We start from the raw sequence: 22,312 nt of genomic DNA on the forward strand, positions 1-22,312 counted from the left end.
TGTGTGGGCCATATCTTGACAAGTTTATCATTGTTTTCATCGATGACATACTTATTTACTCAAATAATGATCAAGAGCACGAAGAACATTTGAGAAAAGTGCTAGAAGTATTGAGGAAAGAAAAACTGTACGCTAAGTTTTCAAAGTGTGCATTTTGGTTGGAAGAAGTTCAATTCCTCGATCACATAGTGAACAAAGAAGGTATCCAGGTGGACCCGGCAAAGATCGAAACTGTTGAAAAGTGGGAAACCCCAAAAACTCCGAAGCATATACGTCAATTTTTAGGATTGGCTGGTTACTACAGAAGATTCATCCAAGATTTCTCCAAAATAGCAAAACCCTTGACTACATTAACGCATAAAGGGAAAAATTTGAATGGAATGATGAACAATAGAAGGCGTTTCAGTTATTGAAGAAAAAGCTAACTAAAACACCTATATTGTCATTGCCTGAAGGGAATGATGATTTTGTGATTTATTGTGACGCATCAAAGCAAGGTCTCGGTTGTGTATTAATGCAATGAACGAAGGTGATTGCTTATGCGTCTAGACAATTGAAGATTCACGAGCAAAATTATACAACTCACGATTTGGAATTGGGTGCTGTTGTTTTTGCATTAAAGACTTGGAGGCATTATTTATATGGGGTCAAAAGTATTATATATACCGACCACAAAAGTCTCCAACATATATTTAATCAGAAGCAACTGAATATGAGACAACGCAGGTGGTTTGAACTGTTGAATGATTATGATTTTGAGATTCGATACCACCCGGGGAAGGCGAATGTGGTAGCCGATGCTTTGAGTAGAAAGGACAAAGAACCTATACGGGTAAAAGCTATGAATATAATTATTCACACTAACCTTACTACTCAAATAAAGGAGGCGCAACAAGGAGTTTTAAAAGAGGGAAATTTAAAGGATGAAATACCCAAAGGATCGGAGAAGCATCTTAATATTCGGGAAGACGGAACCCGGTATAGGGCTGAAAGAATTTGGGTACCAAAATTTGGAGATATGAGAGAAATGGTACTTAGAGAAGCTCGTAAAACCAGATACTCAATACATCCTGGAATGGGGAAGATGTATAAAGATTTCAAGAAACACTTTTGATGGTCGGGTATGAAAGCCGATATTGCTAAATATGTAGGAGAATGTTTGACGAGTTCTAAGGTCAAAGCTGAATATCAGAAACCATCAGGTCTACTACAACAACCTGAAATCCCGGAATGGAAATGGGAAAACATTACCATGGATTTCATTACTAAATTTCCAAGGACTGCAAGTGGTTATGATACTATTTGGGTAATAGTTGATCGTCTCACCAAGTCAGCACACTTCCTGCCAATGAGAGAAGATGACAAAATGGAGAAGTTGGCACGATTATATTTGAAAGAGGTTGCCTCCATACATGGAATACCCGTCTCTATTATCTCTGATAGGGATGGTAGATTTGTTTCAAGGTTCTGGCAGACGTTGCAACAAGCATTGGGGACTCGTCTAGAAATGAGTACTGCCTATCATCCACAAACTGATGGGCAGAGCAAAAGGATGATACAAACGCTTGAAGACATGCTACGAGCATATGTTATTGATTTCGGAAATAGTTGGGATCGACACCTACCATTAGCAGAATTTTCCTACAACAACATTTATCATTCTAGTATTGAGATGGCGCCATTTGAGGCACTTTATGGTAGAAATTGTAGGTCTCCGATTTGTTGGAATGAAGTGGGGGATAGACAGATTACGGGTCCGGAGATAATACAAGAAACTACCGAAAAAATCATCTAAATTCAACAACGATTGAAAACAGCTCAGAGTCGAAAAAAGAGCTACGCGGACAGTAAAAGAAAAGATATAGAGTTTGAAATTGGAGAAATGGTCATGCTTAAGGTTTCACCTTGGAAAGGCGTTGTTCGATTTGGTAAACGGGGGAAACTAAATCCAAGGTACATTGGACCATTCAAGATTATAGATCGTGTCTGACCAGTAGCTTACCAACTAGAGCTACCTCAACAACTGGCGACTGTACCTAACACTTTCCACGTATCGAATTTTAAGAAATGTTTTGCTAAAGAATATCTCACTATTCCGTTGGACGAAATCCAAATCAATGAAAAACTTCAATTCATTGAAGAACCCGTCGAAATAATGGATCGTGAGGTTAAGAGACTTAAGCAAAAAAAGATACCGATTGTTAAGGTTCGATGGAATGCTCGTAGAGGACCTGAGTTCACCTGGGAGCGTGAAGATTAGATGAAGAAGAAATACCCGCATCTATTTCCAGAAGATTCGTCAACACCTTCAATAGCTTAAAATTTCGGGACAAAATTTATTTAACGGGTAGGTACTGTAGTGACCCGAATTTTTCCATGTTTATATATATTAATTGAGATTGATATTTACATGACTAAATGTTTCCAACATGTTAAGAAATCAAACTTGTTAAGACTTGATTAATTGAAATAGGTTTCATATAGACAATTGACCACCCAAGTTGACCGGTGATTCACGAACGTTAAAACTTGTAAAAACTATACGATGACATATATATGGTTATATATATAGTTAACATGATTTTATTATAAGTAAGTATCTCATTAGGTATTTTAACAATGAGTTATATACATAAAAATGAGACTATTAAATTAAGAAACTCGAAAACGATATATATAACGATTATCGTTATAACAACGTCTTACTAGGTACATATGAATCATATTAAGATATTGATACACTTGGTTAATTATGTTAAATGATAAGTAAATATATCATTAAGTGTATTAACAATGAACTACATATGTAAAAATAGGACTACTAACTTAATGATTTCGAAACGAGACATATATGTAACGATTATCGTTGTAACGACATTTGACTGTATATATATCATACTAAGATATATTATATATCATAATATCATGATAATGTAACAATTTAACATCTAATTTGATATAATAAATAATGGGTTAACAACATTTAACAAGATCGTTAACCTAAAGGTTTCAAAACAACATTTACATGTAACGACTAACGATGACTTAACGACTCAGTTAAAATGTATATACATGTAGTGTTTTAATATGTATTCATACACTTTTGAAAGACTTCAAGACACTTATCAAGATACTTCTACTTAACAAAAATGCTTACAATTACATCCTCGTTCAGTTTCATCAACAATTCTACTCGTATGCACCCGTATTCGTACTCGTACAATACACAGCTTTTAGATGTATGTACTATTGGTATATACACTCTAATGATCAGCTCTTAGCAGCCCATGTGAGTCACCTAACACATGTGGGAACCATCATTTGGCAACTAGCATGAAATATCTCATAAAATTACAAAAATATGAGTAATCATTCATGACTTATTTACATGAAAACAAAATTACATATCCTTTATATCTAATCCATATACCAACGACCAAAAACACCTACAAACACTTTCATTCTTCAATTTTATTCATCTAATTGATCTTTCTCAAGTTCCATCTTTAAGTTCTAAGTGTTCTTCATAAATTCCATAAGTATAGTTTCATAAAAATTAAGAATACTTCCAAGTTTGCAAGTCTACTTCCAAGCTTTCTAATCCATTCCAAGTAATCATCTAAGATCAAGGAACCTTTGTTATTTACAGTAGGTTATCTTTCTAATTCAAGGTAATATTCATATTCAAACTTTGATTCAATTTCTACAACTATAACAATCTTATTTCGAGTAAAAATCTTACTTGAACTGTTTTCGTGTCATGATTCTGCTTCAAGAACTTTCAAGCCATCCAAGGATCCTTTGAAGCTAGATCTATTTTTCTCATTTCCAGTAGCTTTATCCAGAAAACTTGAGGTAGTAATGATGTTCATAACATCATTCGATTCATACATATAAAGCTATCTTATTCGAAGGTTTAAACTTGTAATCACTAGAACATAGTTTAGTTAAATCTAAACTTGTTCGCAAATAAAAGTTAATCCTTCCAACTTGACTTTTAAAATCAACTAAACACATGTTCTATATCTATATGATATGCTAACTTAATGATTTAAAACCAAAAAACACGAAAAACACCGTAAAACCGGATATACGCCGTCGTAGTAACACCGCGGGCTGTTTTGGCTTTGATAATTAAAAACTATGATAAACTTTGATTTAAAAGTTGTTCTTCTGGAAAAATGATTTTTCTTATGAACATTAAACTATATCCAAAAATTATGGTTAAACTCAAAGTGAAAGTATGTTTTCCAAAATGGTCATCAAGATGTCGTTTTTTCGACGGAAATGACTACCTCTTTAGTAATTGACATGTAACTTAAATTTCCGACTATAAACCTATAATTTTTATATTTAGATTCTTAAATTAGAGTTCAATATGAAACCATAGCAATTTGATTCACTCAAAACGGATTTAAAATGAAGAAGTTATGGGTAAAACAAGATTGGATATTTTTTAATTATTTTAGCAACGGGAAATGTTTAACAAATCTATACAAATCATATCCTAGCTAACTTATAATGTATTATATATATATTCTAATATATTATGTAATCTTGGGATACCATAGACATGTATGAAAATGTTTTGACATATCATATCGACCAATGTATATATATTATTTGGAACAACCATAGACACTCTATATGCAGTAATATTGGAGTTAGCTATACAGGGTTGAGGTTGATTCCAAAAATATATATACTTTGAGTTGTGATCTAGCCTGAGACGTGTATACACTGGGTCGTGGATTGATTCAATATAATATATATTGATTTATTTCTGTACATCTAACTGTGGACAACTAGTTGTAGGTTACTAACGAGGACAACTGACTTAATAAATTTAAAACAGTGAAACGTATTAAAAATGTTGTAAATATATTTTGAACATACTTTGATATATATACATATTTGTTATAGGTTCGTTAATCGATTCGTGGCCAAGTCTTATTTCCGAGGAAGGAAATATCTGTGAAAGTGAGTTATAGTCCCACTTTTAAAATATAATATTTTTGGATGAGAATACATGCAGGTTTTATAAATGATTTACAAAATAGACACAAGTACGTGAAACAACATTCTATGGTTGAATTATCGAAATCGAATATGCCCCTTTTTATTAAGTCTGGTAATCTAAGAATTAGGGAACAGACACTCTAATTGACGCGAATCCTAAAGATAGATCTATTGGGCTTAACAAACCCCATCCAAAGTACCGGATGCTTTAGTACTTCGAAATTTTTATCATATTCGAAGGGTGTCCCGGAATAATGGGGATATTCTTATATATGCATCTTGTTAATGTCGGTACCAGGTGTTCACCATATGAATGATTTTTATCTCTATGTATGGGATGTGTATTGAAATATGAAATCTTGTGGTCTATTGTTACGATTTGATATATATAGGTTAAACCTATAACTCACCAACATTTTTGTTGACGTTTAAAGCATGTTTATTCTCAGGTGAATACTAAGAGCTTCCGCTGTTACATACTAAAATAAGGACAAGATTTGGAGTCCATGTTTGTATGATATTGTGTAAAAACTGCATTCAAGAAACATATGTCGATGTAATATATTTCTATTGTAAACCATTATGTAATGATCGTGTGTAAACAGTATAGTTTAGATTATCATTATTTGATAATCTATGTAATATTTTTTAAACCTTTATCGATAAAATAAAGGTTATGGTTGTTTTAAAAATGAATGCAGTCTTTGAAAAACGTCTCATATAGAGGTCAAAATCTCGCGACGAAATCAATTAATATGGAACGTTTATAATCAATATGAATGGGACAGTTCACTCCGGGGTTAGTGATATATGTCGTTGTACACTAAAGGTTGTTGTGAACACCGATGGTCATTCGCGAGTACCATTTTCATTGTTATTGGTTAACCATGGTTGTGTGTTGTAGTTTAGCATTTTATATTTTATTGGTTATATTCTATTGATCGTGCTACCTTGCAGAATTGGAGACTTTTAGCTTTATACTTTGTGATGGTATGCTAATTAGATTGCTAGCATTTATGCGGTAATCGTGTAAGTGTTTGCAAGTAAATAGATTATATATGTATATGTATAATTATTGCATTCACTAAGCTTTATGCTTACCCCTCTCGTTGTTTACCTTTTTACAGGTATTATGATTTGAAGCTAGCTAGTTATTAGACTAGATGCGTAGGAGGCTTGGGCTCGATGGGGGTAACTTCTGGATATTTGGACGCGGATTGGAGATTTTGTAGTCCCCAGGATTATGCTCTTGGTATCGAGTTGGGTTATTGAGTATTAACCCGTAATTTGTGTGATTGGGTCATTATAAATTGTTAAACGTATCGTTACGATGTTACATTTTTGTTAAAACCAAGTTGGAAATGAAATGTATTATAAACGTGTTAATGGGACCTAACTTATACAAAAAAAATGTGCTTCACTTTTGGTAAACGGATTTGGGTCGTTTCATAAAGTATGGTAAGATAGGGAAAGGTCTTAGAGTTATACTTTATTTTGTAATATTAAGTGTGCTTATTTTTCTTCTTTATGATGAATTTGCTTTGTATTCCATGTAATCGGGCTTCCTTTTTATTGCGTTGTCGCATTACTCTGCATATATTGATTATTAAGTCCAATGACATATGTTACTAATACACATCTATGTAACTTGGCAACAAAATGGGATTGCCTAAAAACACTAGACTAGCTTAATCAGTGGTTTCGGAAAAAGTTTTTCTTGATGGTGTTGTAGCATCTTTGGAAAGTGCTCCTGAATAATGTGGATGTAATCCACCAGATAGTCATAATATGTCTTCTTTTTTTTGGGAAAAATAATAAAAACTTATATAAAAATGGGAAACATTTTCGTAAAAAGAATTTGAAACCCCCCCCCCCCCCAAACCCAAAACCATATTGATTGTTAAACCAAAATTTTTATAGGTTAAATCTATGTTTTATTACATGTATAACAACAACATGATATTGTGTTTCACATACTTGAAATTCTCTTCTACAATATTTTTAATTCTACATAGGCTAAGAATAATGGTATAAAAAACCCATGTAGAGCTATAACCATGCATCGCACGAAGGGAACGCACGGGGGAGAGACTTTCTAAACGAATCTTAGTTTAAGTAAGAAAATCGGCACTCTGCTCACATCGATGGAAAATCAGTATCAGAGGATACGGGCAAGAAAACTAATATATATATATATATATATATATATATATATATATTTTAACACCCTGATTTTTTTTCACAGCGAAATTAAAGATAATTATCAAAATAGCTCTGGTTAATGTTTACAAAAATTAAGTTTTCAAACTACTAGTGTTAACATACATTACAACACTACACAAAGACGGTGTTACATAAAAACAGTACAAAACTCTGGTCACAGCCAGATTTAAAATGAAGTAAGAACACATCAGAGTTAAGCTCTTAGTCAAACATGTCTTCTAACTCGAACGCAACACCCGTCTGACCAACAATACCTGAACCTGCAATAGGTAGAAATGTAGGGGATTAGCACAACTGCAAAGTGAATGGATACTATCTAACAGACCAAGCATATGCAAACTGAACATGCAAGGGTCACAATTATGCTAACGTCTTGAACTAGCATACAACATCCATAAATGACAATATGAGGATCGATGGCTTGTATGATCACACGACTTAGCTGATCAGGCTACAATCTACTGATAGTCCGCTTTACTGAATCCACTGCATAACCGTCCACATGCAACACATGCATCCTTCTATGGTATACTGAACAGACAGTAATACCATGACCCGACCAGGCTACCAAGGTCGACCTCACACAAACCCAACCTTGCCGCCTCGGTGGGTTCCCAACCTTGATGCCTCAGTTGGTGTCTAAACAAACAGTGCACATAAGATCACATATAACCAGTCATGCAATCGTCCTAACTAGCATGACAATATCTAACTACACATGGTAATCACACTGAACATTGCTATAATAAATCAACATGGTAATAACAATCTGAACAAGTAGCGTGTCAGCTACTTAATACTCTATCCGGAGATACACTCACTTACTGAATACCAGCAACTCGCTCAGATAATCTATCACTGAGCTGCAACCTTATTCTTATCACCAGAACATAAGGCAAATCAAGTTAGTACAGTCTTATAATTAAAATTAGACATATGAACAGCATAACAACTAGACATCATCACTTAGTAAAATTTCAACTGCCAAAGACCCTTGATCGACTGTCAGAGAAAGTCGGCTGACTGTCAACACACACTCAGCCGCATACACTCGATCGATAGTTACTTCCAGACACACTCGGTCGATGGTCTACACACTCGGTCGATGGTCGAGACTGCCGGTCGAGTGTCAGGAGACACTCGGCCGACCGTGTTCATCTGCAGATGAAGATGAACACAGCTACGGTTTTCACCAAAAATTCTTCAATTCTTGATCTAGAGCTCATTTCTGACCTCAAAACTGACCGGATGAAGTACACTAAACATCAAGAAACATAAACCTACAAGATTTTGACACAAACAACATCTAAATCAAACTATTTTGTCCCAAATTACACTTTTAGCAAACCTAACACAAAATCCTTATTTTCTCAAAGATTAAAGCTTGACAAACTTTGATTCTTACCTCAAAAGACTAAGTAAATCATGAGAAACAAGATGATATAAATAATTTGAGTTCTAGAACACAAATTAGGAATCTAGCGTTTGATGGTTAAAGATGAAGAAGGTATGGAGTGTATTTAGTAATTTCTAGAGAGATGGAGAGAATGAGATATCATGAAGTACACTAGTTTACTTAATTGGGATTTATTTCCCTACCCCACAACACAAGGGTATTTATCAGTAATCTGGCCCAAACGCACCTCGTTTGGCAGCCCAAACGAGTTCCAAAACAAATAAACTGAACTATTTTGGAACCCTGGTCACAAAACGAATCATCTCTCGCGCTCGAGAGGCTTGATTACCCTAGGTTTACCCTCTATGGGGGAGCCAATGTGCTCGTTCATAGGGGGTTTCCTCGTTAATATATATATATATATATATATATATATATATATATATATATATATATATATATATATATATATATATACACACACACACACATACACAGAGATACATATTCATAATTATATAGGGGAGAGATTAAGGATAAGCACCTATTTGGAGATAAGAGGATAAGCAAATTTATTTTTTATATCTTTAAAATTAAAGGTTAGATTATGAAAATTTTTAATTTCTGTGCTTAGTATTAATTGTTTAGATTCAGGGAAAAAATACAATTTTTTTTACATCAGCTTATCATAGACCCTAAATCCTAAAATCTAAACTCTAAAGAGTTCGTGTTAAAACTCAATCTAAACTTTAAAGCCTAAAATCTAAATCCAATATTTTAAACCCTAATTAGTAAACCTTAAACATTATTTTTCTTTTAGTCACTAGTCATTTTTTCATTATTTTTTATTCTCATACATCAGATTTATATTAACCATCTATCATACATTAGATGTATGATAACAAGCTATAAAAACAAATTGGAATCTACACAATGAATATTATTTTCATTTTTTTTTTTAAATTTGAACTCTAATTTTAAAGATATAGAAAAATCAAATTTGCTTATCCCCTAATTTCTAAAGGAGGTACTGAGCGTTGGATCTTCAGATATATATATATATATATATATATATATATATATATATATATATATATATATATATATATATATATATATATATATATATATACATACATATATATGTAGAAAACATATATACGAAACAGATAACATACAGATTACAAGCGTAATATAAAATTCATAAACAGAACATGCATAACTAATATACAATAATAAACTGGAAAGTAAATACGATTAAAGTAAACAGAGGGATGGACCGGGCTTGTGTTTGACACAATTCCCTTAAACAGATTCGACGTCTGTTCCTAGGGTACACCGGTTCGAAGCAGCATACTACCGGACGAGAGCACTTGCCTAAAAAATGACCAAAAGCAGGGAGGCTGAAGCTGTTACGAGGGAAGAAGGAAAAACTGAGTTTGCTGGAGAAAGAATTTGCTGTACTAAAGTAAAGTAAATTCATTTTTGTGTATGTTTTCCAATACCAAAGCTTGGTATTTATAGTGCAAACGTAATCACATATAAGAGGAAACAATTTATAGAATCAACCAAAAATAATAAACGATTTGTTCTTGGTCAACAAGAAAAATCGTTTGTCTTGGTGGACAAGAAAATCGGTTTACGCTAATAAAAAATGTGTTGCAAAAAATGGCCCGCACGGGCCCAGATTTTCGGAGCTGCATTCGTGTCCGCAGGTCGCGAGGGCACGCAATGAATCCCAAGCCCAAATCCAGATTTTTTGCACCTCCCCCCCAACCACCCCCGCGTGCGCGTGTGATTGTAAAGGAGTAAAACATGCCATAACATCTTGACATAGCTTACATTCATCCAATTATATACTACATAAAAGTTCTTTCCCACTCCTATGTGGGACAAGTTCCATTTCAATTGAAAATTGCTTCTACTTTGCACTTAAACTAGCAACTTTGAGACGCGATATCTCATTCACCATTAACCCATTTTGTACACACTTTAGTTCGTTTTAAAGCTCTCATTAGTGGCTAGAAAACCCACTAAATAGTCGTTAATATATCTCACTTTATTATATATTAATTTGTTTCCAAAAATTGGTGAAACACACTTTTTCCAACCAAATTTTCCAACAATCCCCCACATGAATGGAGATCGCTTCTTAGCAACAACTATATTCCGATTAAATTTTAGCGGTTGAATCTTACATACGATAAGTAGGTGTTACCCTTTGAACTTTTACTTGTGAAAACACACTTAGTCTACTGGCTCTGAGTAGACGGCTATGTCTTTAAACTCGTCTGCCATTTGTGTAGGCGATAATACGCTTCACACAAGACTCTCCCTGACAATCTCAAGTCCTCATAGTTATGTTCATTCTGGTCTTGAACATTAGCCTGGTTTTGCGAGAGCTTATCAAGTATTGTACCCTAACAATACCCTTCGAAGAGACCCCACTTAATTAACTCCCCCACAGTGACTTTGCCAGTTCATACAAATAGGTTGTCTTATTGAACTCAGATCTTGGGATCTCTAGTCAACTGAGTTAGGTTTTCCTTCATATAAACTTAGCCTTTTAGGAGCTTCAGTCTCATTCCCACGAACGACCTATACACTAACTCTCTGCTTAAGCCTTTTGTCAGCGGATCCGCAATATTATCCTTTGACTTCACATAGTCAATAGTGATAATTCCTGTAGAGATTAGTTGTTGTATTGTATTATGTCTACGTCATATATGTCTATTCTTACCATTATACATTGTGCTATGAGCTCTACCAATCATCGATTGGCTATCACATTGTATACTTATGGTCGACACCAGTTTAGGCCACCTTCGTATATTTTCAACGAATTGACGTAGCCATTCTGTCTCTTCACCAGCTTTGTCTAAAGCGATGAATTCTGATTCCATCGTAGATCTAGCAATAACCGTTTGTTTAGACAATTTCCACGATATAGCAGCACCTCCAAGTGTGAATATGTACCCACTTATTGCTCTAGAATCATTTGTATCAGATATCCAGTTTGCATCACAGTGACCTTCAATCACTGCCGGATATCTGTTATAATGCAGCCCGTACTCTTGAGTATATCTTAAGTACCGAAGTAACTTAGTAATACAATTCCAGTGAAACGTTCCTGGATTACCCGTGTATTTACTTAGCTTGCTTACAGCATATGTTAAGTCTGGTCGAGTACAACTCATTAGATACATTAAGCTGCCAATAATTTTTGAGTATTCTAACTAGTTAACAGGTTCTCCTCTGTTCTTAACTAGATGTTGACTTGGGTCAATGGGAGTTCTAGCTATATTAGAGTCATTAGCATTGAACTTCTCAAGAATCTTATCCACATAATGGGTTTGACTTAGAATAAGTCCACTTTCGGTTCGTGTGATTTTTACTCCCAATATCACATCCACTAAACCCATATCTTTCATGTCAAACTTTAATTTCAACATGTCTTTTATAGATTTAATCATCTTCTCATTACTACCAACAATGAGCATATCATCTACATATAGACAAAGGATAACATATCTGTTGAGTCCCCAATGTAACTAAGGATTTAATCATGACAAAACAGCAAATATTTATTCTAGAATGTTATGTGCATCCAGCACAGGTTTGTTTATGTATAGACAGCAAATATTACTGTGTTGAGTGTTTAGTTTGCTGCCTAGTCTACCAGCACAATGTAGACAGTATTCTTCAATTAGCACAGGATGTGTGCCCAGCAATTTAAGAATATCAAGTGACTCAACATAGAAGAACCAGCATGACTGGAAAGCAGCTTACTGCACAAGACAACTATGCTCCATTACAAGCATAGTGGTTACCTTAGTGGTCTACATCAATTGTACTATTTAACAGAAGTCAAAGACAAAGTTGAACAGAAAAGGACACGCGTCGGCGGCTGACAAGTGACCTTACAAGACCAAGTGGGAATGCAAAAGTTTAACGCATGTGAAGACATGTGTTATTCTTTATCAATGCCTAGGGAACACAACATTCTATTTGTTTAATCAAATAGTGGTGCCAAACCGAATCGGGGTGTTCCTGCAAATAGCTACCAAAGAGGAAAGAAGAGAGCACACTCTCTTATGCAGTTGTCCCCACAAGTACAGACATCCTATGTACCAGTGGACAATAGAATATTTACACGGTTAATAGGACTACTATAAATTGATGTATTCACTATTGTAACAACTAGTGGTGTGGGTTTTATTTATTAAGAGTCCAAACGTGTAATAGCTTTAGATAACCTCAATACCTATAACTTAGGTGAATTTGTATCAACCAACTATCATTCCGCCAAGGATAGTTGTGATTCTTTGTGATTTATATCAATAAAGAATAATCGTTGAAAATTACCTTTGACACTTATTTAATTTGCTTGCATGAATACTAATTAGCTTAATCTGTTAAGATAAACTAAAATTGTATTCACCCCTCTCTACAATACTCTTATTGTTAATCAAGGGACCACAACTGGTATCAGGGCTTCAGTCTTGATAATTTAATATCTTGGATCTGAATTCTCTCATGGCTGCATACACATACACAACTTACCTTGAAAATGGGTCATCGAATAGACCACCTAAGTTTGATGAAGATGAGTATGAAACCTGGAAGGTTAGGTTTCTGCTTCACCTTGAGTCTATTGACCCACTCATGCCTGGCATTGCTACTGATGGTCCATTCATTCCTACTAAAACAATTGATAGTGTACCTGCTACAACAGACACTCCTGCTGTTCCTGGCAGAGAAGTTGTTCTTTCCCCATCTAGATGGGTGGATGAGGAAAAAGGTCGTGTTGGACTTGACCCTAAGATCAGAACCTTGTTAGCAATATCCTTACCTAACCATCTGTTTAAACTGATTAAGGGAAAATCAAATGTAAAAGCTATGTTAGACTATCTTGATGTTAGGTATGAGGGTATGGATGAAGTTAGGCAACATAATATTATAGCTTTGAAAAGAAAATATGAAATGTTCTTTACCTACAAAACTGAGACACTTAAGCAAACCTTCATTAGGTTTTAACTCTTTAGTTGCTGACTTGCACACCTTGAAAGTCACATATACTGACTTTGAACAAGTCAACAAATTCATTGACTCACTGCCCACAAAATGGAAACTTAATACTGACCCATTAAGAACCACTCAGACTTTAAAGAATTTTAACATGTCTTCTCTGTATGGTACACTTTGGAATCATGAGAAGGCAGAGGCCAAACTTGAGCTTAATTTGAAAGAAAACTTTAAGTCTGCCCCACCACTTCAAAATCTACAAAGTCAGATGATACTGCTCTTGTTGCTGCTGCTAAAAAGAAAGCCCAAAAGACTTTACTGGTTCAAAAGCTGATGGCAGAAGAAGAGTCAGCTGAAGAGAAGGATATTGGTACTGGGTCTGAGGAAATCAGTGATGATGAGGATGATATGGAAGGGTTTGCTGAAGATATGGATTTGCTGGCTAGGCAGTTCAAAAGGTTCAATCGTAGTAGAACCAGCAAACCATACAAAGTGAGTAAGAAGCCAAGTGCTAGGTATGGCAGAAAATCAGTCAAGGGCCTTAAATTTGAGTGCTACAATTGTGGGAAGGTTGGACATTTTGCTACTGAATGCATGTCCAGGAAACCTTCAACATCACATGCTAACTCCTTCTCAAAAGCAGAAAAGTACAAGAACAAGTACAAAGCAATGAAGGCTCAGATGAGGGAAAGCTTAAAGGCTGGTAAAAAGGAGAAGAAGCCAGAAAAGGTACTAGTAGCTGAGCATCATGATTGGGATGAAACCAGTTCATCTTCATCTTCTGACAGTGAAACTGATGGTGATGGTGCTAGTTATGCTTCTGGTAAAAGCTGTGTTTGATGACCAAAGAGGTTGAGGAGTTTGATGAGGATGATAATGGTAGTACATTTGTGGCTGATATGAGGGAAGCTGACCTAAAAAGGGATTCACCTCAATGGAAATCTAAAATGCTGTATAAAGTTGAAAATTTTCGAACTTATACTGATGATGAAAAAGCTAAAATGTTTGACTACATAAGAATTGACATAAGCAGAGGCAGTAAACGTGAAGAAGTTTTCAAAACCGAAATTAAGTCTTTAAACGAAAAACTTAAATGCGGATCTGATGAAATTAAGATCTTGAAAGATGAAATTTCTAAACTTGAAAAACAAAATTATGCTTTAAAATCTCTTCACTCAGATGCAGCAGTAGTTCAAAACCAGCTTACTGACTTTAAAAATGTGGTAGCCATTTGTTGCTTATCTGCTCAACGCACAGCCAAATGCATTAATGAGCAGATACCTGCTCAGGTTGAGGCATTCTTTGCTGGTGACTATGCTACTATTGCTGCTCACGCTGAAGTCACTTTTATGGTCCATGTGCTTGAAACGGATCCTGATGTTGTCTTGCCAACTACTTTTGCCAAGATAGTTAATGGTAACAAGGTCTTCACGAATAAATTTGTAAGACCTGCTGCTAACCCAACACCTGCCATGAAAGAGATAATGAAGGATGAAGAAAGAGCAGGAGAAGCCAGTACCTCAACTGATGAGACTACTGACCCCTCTAGCATCTACTACATGACTCCAAAAGAAAGACTTATTAAAAGAGAAATCACCGAAAACAATCGAAGAAAGTTAAAATCAATTGATTCCCCTTCGTGTTCAAATTCCACCAATGCTGAGCCAGCTGATGAAAATCATACTGGTCAACCAGTAGCTGCAGACAAGCCAGCAAAATGCAATACCGGCAAGTCAAAGGTAGCAATTAAGATTCATACTGGTCAACCGGTATCAGCTAACAAGCCAGTAACTTCCCACACTAACTCGTCAAATAACAAAGGAAAATCAGTATACCATGATTATGGTACTGGTTCCAAGAAGAAAGCTGCCCTTAAGGGAAAAGCTAAAGTGGACCAAATTGTGGAATCGTGTGCTGGGTCATCGATCACTGAGATAATGACTGTTAAGCTTGACCAACTCATAGCTGCTATAGCTGAAAGCAGGCCTGATCTTACTGCCCCCATTAAGTCTGTGTATGACCACTCACCTAGACCAAAATTGAGAAAATACTACAAGTGTGGCAGCAAGTTTCACTTGGCAAACCAGTGTACTCAAACCTAAACCTCATCTGCTGCTACCTCTTCAAGCAAACCAGCAGACAGGAAGAGATCATCAAAGATGACCCTTCCAGAACCCATCCTTAGATGGGTTCTCAAAAAGAACTAATCTCTTAGCTACTATGCAGGGCATTCAAAACAAACATATCTAGTATCTCGATAGTGGATGTTCGAGACATATGACTGGATGTAAGTCTATGCTGATGGACTAACAAGAAAAGGATGGTCCAGTTGTTTCGTATGGAGATAATTCGTTGGGTTACACAAAAGGTTTTGGCACTTTAACAAATGGGAATGTTACATTCTCAAATGTGGCATATTTCGTTGGGCTCAAACACAATCTACTCAGCATAAGCCAACTGAAAAGCAAAAGTAACATAGTCCAATTCAGAAGAAAAATTGGCGCTATTTTTGATAAGACGGAGAAGCCACTGCTGACAGCAAAAAGACATGAGAACATGTATCAAATTGACATGAACACAGTAGTCAAAACAACAGATACTTGTTTTTATTCAAAGGCAGCAGACAACCTCAAGTGGTTATTGCACAAGAGGCTCTCACATCTCAACTTTAAAGATATTCATAAATTATCTAGTAAAAGTTTGGTTTCTGGGCTACCCACAATGTCTTATATAAAATACAGATTGTGTCCTGGTTGTGAAAAAGGGAAGCATCACCATGCTTCATTCAAGTCAAAGCAGATTTCATCTGTTGAGAAACTATTTCACCTACTTCATATGGATCGTTTTGGTCCTGTTAATGTAGCCAGCTGTAGTGAGAAGAAGTATACACTAGTTATTGTTGATGAATATTCCATGTACACTTGGGTATTCTTTTTGAAGCAAAAGAGTGAAGCTGCTGATGAAATTATCAATTTTATCAAAAGAATGGAACTATTGAATGGGCAACTGGTGAAACAGCTAAGAAGTGATCATGGTACAGAATTCAGAAATGCAACTTTAGAAGAATTTTATGCTGACAAAGGTATTTCACAAAACTTTTCTGCTGTGAGAACACCACAACAAAATGGTGTTGCAGAAAGAAGAAACAGAACTCTCATTGAAGCCGGAAGATCTATGTTGGCTGAGTCTGGGTTGAAGAATTCATATTGGGCAGAAGCTGTGAATACTGCCGGCTTTACCCAGAATAGGTCTTTAATTGTGAAAAGATATCAGAAGACTTCTTATGAAGTTCTCAAAGGAAGAAAACCCTCAATTTCATTTCTTCATGTATTTAGCACTCCCTGTTACATTCTAAACGATAGGGACCAGCTTGGTAAGTTTGATACTAAAGCCGATGAAGGTATATTTCTTGGATATTCCAATGTGTCAAAGGCATATAGGGTTTTCAACAAGAGAAGGGGCTATTTTGAAGAGCCCATTAACGTTACATTTGATGAAACTGCCCCCATTTCATCTTCTGGCCAAGAAGATGAGGAGTTACTATTTGAAGAGCCTACTCAGCAAGCTCTTAATGATGATGAAGAACCACCAGCAACTCCCTCACCAATCCATGTTGCTGGGTTCTCTGATGATGAGATGGAATATTTTGTTCCATCTGTGTCTAAACCATGTGGACCTACTGGCTCAACTGAAGTACTACAAATTGAACAAAGGTCTACTGGTTCTAAAGGATCACAAGCTGGTAATGGTTTCACTCATAATGAACAGCTATCTACTACTGCTGCTCATACTACTGAACCAGCTGATGATCAAGATGATGTGTGTTCCACAACAAGCTCACCTGTTCACAACACTAGATGGATAAAGGAGCATCCAATTGAGTAGGTTATGGGTAATCTGGTTAGTGGTGTTAAGACAAGGAGACATGCAACCAGCAACTTTTGTATGCATGTAAACTTTGTATCTACCATTGAACCTACATCTCCAGAAGAAGCAATCAAAGATCCTAGCTGGGCAGGAGCTATGTAAGAGGAGATCTCCCAGTTTGATAGGAATAAGGTTTGAACATTGGTACCTAAATCTGATGATGAAACAAAGAAGGTCATTGGTACCAAGTGGGTTTTCAAGAATAAGATGGATGAAGATGGGATTGTTGTCAGAAACAAAGCTAGATTGGTAGCTCAGGGTTTCAAACAGGAATAAGGATTGGATTATGGAGAGACATATGCACCAGTGGCTAGGATGTAATCTATTATACTATTCTTGGCATATGCTGCTAAGATGAACTTTAGGGTATTTTAGATGGATGTTAAGTCTGCATTTCTAAATGGGAAGCTGCAAGAAGAAATCTATGTCAAACAGCCTCCTGATTTTGTAAACAGTAAATATCCGGACCATGTCTACATGTTAGATAAAGCTCTATATGGCCTAAAGTAGGCACCAAGAACATGGTATGAGACACTTCATGTGTATCTCACTGGTATAGGCTTTAAAGTTGGAATAATTGATACCACTCTATTCTCAAAGGAGATAGATGGTGATCTGTTGCTGATACAGATATACGTGGATGATGTTATTTATGAATCTAAAAATGAAAAACATTGTCTAGATTTTTCAAAACTTATGTCAAAGACATATGAAATGAGTTTACAGAGAGATTTGCAATACTTTTTAGGAATACAAATTAAACAACTTGATGATGGGATTTTTATAAGTCAACATAAATATATCAAAGATATGTTAAAGAAATTTGGTCTGACTTATTTAAAAGATATAGGGACTCCAATGGCAGCATCTATCAAAATAAATGCTGATCCCAATGGTGAACCAGTCAATATCACTGAATATAGAGGTATGATTGGGTCCATACTTTATCTCATAGCCAGCAGACCAGATATTATGTTTGCCACATGTCTCTGTGCTAGATATCAAGCTGATCCTAAAGAGTCACATTTGCTTGCAGTTAAGAGGATATTTAGGTATCTGAAAGCTACTGCCAAATGTGGTCTTTGGTATCCCAAAGACCAGGATTTTGAACTAATTGGGTATTCAAATGCTGATTTCACAGGATGTAAAATAGACAAAAAAAAAAAGTACTACTGGTGGTTGCCAGTTACTGGGTGGTAGGCTAGTCAGCTGGACGAGCAAAAAGCAAAATGCTGTGTCCACATCTACTGCTGAGACAGAATATGTTTCTGCTAGGAGCTGTACTGCTCAAGTACTGTGGATGCAAAGCCAGCTGAAGGACTATGGTGTTCATTTTACAAAAACCCCAATCTACTGTAATAACACCAGTGCAATTGCCATTACCAACAATCCTGTGATGCATTCAAGGACAAAGCACATTGATGTTCGATATCACTTCATAAGGGATCATGTTCAAAAAGGAGATGTGGAGCTTCACTTCATTTCAACAGGCCAGCAGTTAGCAGATCTTTTCACAAAGCCCTTAGATGAGAAACATTTTAACTACCTCACCTCTGAGCTGGGTATGCTTGAACTCTAAAATAAAAGACAATTTTGTTGGTGTGCTGGCTCTACAACATGTAGGGCAAACCAGTAAGTCACAAGCTTTTACTTACTGCCTACATGTCAAACAATCAGCACAACAATGTCTTTTATGTCATGGTTATACAATGTACATAATGAAGTAATAAATAGCTCACAACATTAAAATGATACCTTTAAAACTAAAACTCATTTACTCCCAATGATTTAAAATAAATACACGACATATTAAATGTAACAAAGAATTTTTGTATTTAATACAAACTTTATTTTGTGGTCTTTAACTTCAAATTTTGAATTAAAACATACTGTATTTAATGCTTAATGGGAGGTATGAGTGTTCAAGCCGATTAAACGTCAGGTTAACAGTCTGTGTCCCCTCGAAAACATACCAGTCTGTCAAATCTGCCCACGCGCCTGTAGATGACAGTTGCCATTTTCTCTCTCCTGCACTTTTTCACCAATCAGAAAGGTTAAATAGGGTCATTCATTTTCCATAATAACCTTCGGTTATTAAACTTTCAAATTTACAATTTTCTCTCAAAAATCCCCAAATCTTCAAATCATTCAAACATTCATCTTCTAAATTCATCAATAGCAGACCAACAACAACAATCACAACCTATTGAGAACCAACCTGAGGAACAACAACAACAGCAAAAACAACCTGAGGAACAACAACCAGTACTGTAACAACAACAACCACCACCGGCACCGGAGGAGCAGGCACCATTGTTCAACCTTCATCCAAGCCTTGTACAGGCTGAAAACGCACCAGATCATGCACTTATTCGCCTATCAAGAGGCAATGATGCTCGTGCCCTCTCAATCCCCAAGTCTAAAGCCAACATGGGCTATGAGACAATGATCGAGTATATAAGGCAATCTCCACTTGCTAGATCTATCACCGGAGATCCTTCCAGATTATATCGGGCCTGTTTAGGCAGATTTTGGCACACGGCTACCATGATCAGCACTCTACAGGGTACACCATGTGTTCGTGGCATGGTTACTGAAACCCTAACTTGCTCCGTCTCCATCGATGCTATTAGACAGGCCCTATAATTGCCTGGTGGACCATTTGTTGTGTCACCTTCCAGTGATGATATTAGAAGGGAGGTGTTGGAGATCATCGGATATGCTGGTGCTATGACCCACAGCCCATTAAGGAAGCATATGCCACCATTGTGGTATTATTTCTTTGGCTTGCTGACTCAGTGCATCAGCCAGAAGTCTGTAGTTTTGATCAATGCTCAGATTTTGAGCTTAAAATCGGTCATGGGTTGCTGTTCAATAGAAACATCGATTATGCAGCAGAAATCTACTTGAGGTTGAGGAAAATGGTGCTTGCACCAAAAAGAACACATTTGATCCCCTTTTCAAGGTTTTTGAGCCTTGTGTTTGAAAATGAGCTGGGTGATGCTTACCAGTAGATTACTAACGAATCTTTTGACCTTTCATTGAAACAAAGGGGGATGACAAAAGCAGAACCTGCTGCTCCACATACTGGTCTGACGCCAGGAATGCTCGAGTATCTTGTTGCTCGGGGTGGAGCTACCCAAACGACTGCCTCTGGTAGTGCACCAGCTGAGGGGGAGGGACCTCAGCGCAAGCCAGCTGTCCGATAGAAAAAGCTAGCTACCACAACTAGAACAGCCACCATCTCAGATACTGGTAAAGCAGTAGTTGTATTAGAATCTAGTGCTCTCTGATCATAAAGAACAGCCCTAGTCTTATATACTGACTACTCACTTCTAGTGTTGGAATCAGTTACTCAACTATTTCTTGGTAACAGGCAAATCCAAACGTGCAAAAGCTGGCTCCAAGCATGCCACAGGGGAGGTAGCAACAGTTTCAACTACTGCTCCGGAAAAGGATGTTGCTATGGAACCTGGTGCGTCTCTAGACCAAACAGCAGAAATCACTAACATAATTGAAAATATTTTCACTGCTGACTTGAAAAATGAAAGTGGGGTTGAAGGTATAACCTTTGCTCCCAAGCTGACTGGCTTTAAAACTAGTGTTAAGAAGAGTAGCAACACATACTCTTCTAACCAGGCACTTCTACATTTTTTAAAATTGTACTACAAGAAATATCCTCTGCTGACAGTACAACCAGCAGAGAACATAACTGACCCCCAAAGCAGACTTGAGCTGGGTCCTCATCATGTTGAACTAGCTCAGGCTACTGCACAGCCTAAATGTTACTTGGATCATGATAAGAGTCACACTCCTACTTTAACACCAGCCAACACTCTTACACAATCTGGGTCAACATGTGTTGCCAATGAGTCAGCAGAGTCACGGCTGCACTTACAGACATCTTACTCTGTCTCAATCGAAGGACTGACTAAACCACCAATCTGTCACCAGAGATCAACACCAGATGCAATTGTTGAGTTAAATTTATTTGGTTCTCCAGTTGCTAACAGAAAATGTTCCTTTGTTTCAGTTCTTATCAGGGTAGATGAACAGACAGAAGGGGAGCATGAAAGGAATCCTATTGTGTTTACTGGTTATAAAGCTGGTACTGAGGAGCTCTCTGCTTCTGCTACTGGTATTGGTGCTGTTGATTTTCCTACTGGTGGTGCTGATACTAGTACTGTTGCCTCTACTGCTGCTAGTGCTACTGGAGATGAAGTGGTTGCTGGTTCCACTGCTTTTACTGTGGATAAGGAGATAGATACTGCTAATGTTTCTGCTACTCCTCCTATTATCTCCAGTGCCACTGCTTCCACTACTGTTCCAGAAGTGGTTAATGAGATGATTGTTGAACCTCCTCCTGCTCTTGAAGAGGTTATTGATAACATTGTTAAGGAGGTTCTTGTTCCTGATCTTGTCACTGAAACCAAGGGTGACAATGTCTTAACTACTGATACCGCTGCTGATCTTACTGCTTCATCTGATATAGAGTTTCAATCCATCACTCCCAATGCAGCAAATGTTATAGTCATCCCTGGTTCATATTCAGGTGAACAGTATGTTAACTTGGATGCTGGTACCTCTGCTGCTACTACCAATGAATCTACTCAGTCTCCTGTTTCTGGTGATAAGCCTAAGTATGTCTACAAGGTGCCAGATCCAGATGAAGTGGTGCCCAATTTCATTTACAGGGGAGCCTCTATCACCCCCAAAATTGCA

At 36.6% G+C, this 22,312-nt stretch overlaps 1 protein-coding gene across 1 annotated transcript; it reads right to left on the reverse strand.

Annotated features, from left to right (window-relative positions):
• Positions 1–7,443: 7,443 nt before the first annotated feature.
• Positions 7,444–11,844, reverse strand: LOC139870865 (secreted RxLR effector protein 161-like). Its single transcript, XM_071858632.1, has 2 exons — positions 11,379–11,844; positions 7,444–7,502 (listed from the first exon to the last, which is right to left on the reverse strand). Exons 1-2 carry the CDS (start codon positions 11,842–11,844, stop codon positions 7,444–7,446), a joined length of 525 nt encoding a protein of 174 aa, XP_071714733.1.
• Between the last annotated feature and the right edge of the window lie 10,468 nt (positions 11,845–22,312).

Source organism: Rutidosis leptorrhynchoides, chromosome 10, assembly GCF_046630445.1.
Source record: "Rutidosis leptorrhynchoides isolate AG116_Rl617_1_P2 chromosome 10, CSIRO_AGI_Rlap_v1, whole genome shotgun sequence".
Lineage (NCBI taxonomy): Eukaryota > Viridiplantae > Streptophyta > Magnoliopsida > Asterales > Asteraceae > Rutidosis > Rutidosis leptorrhynchoides.

Bases quoted from the DNA above. Each gene is read 5' to 3' on its own strand.
- LOC139870865 (XM_071858632.1), bottom strand. From the start codon at position 11,844: ATGTATCTAATGAGTTGTACTCGACCAGACTTAACATATGCTGTAAGC. The intron at 7,503-11,378 runs GTAAGAATAGAC...TACCTATTGCAG, and splicing joins TCATAGCACAATGTATAATG to GTTCAGGTATTGTTGGTCAG.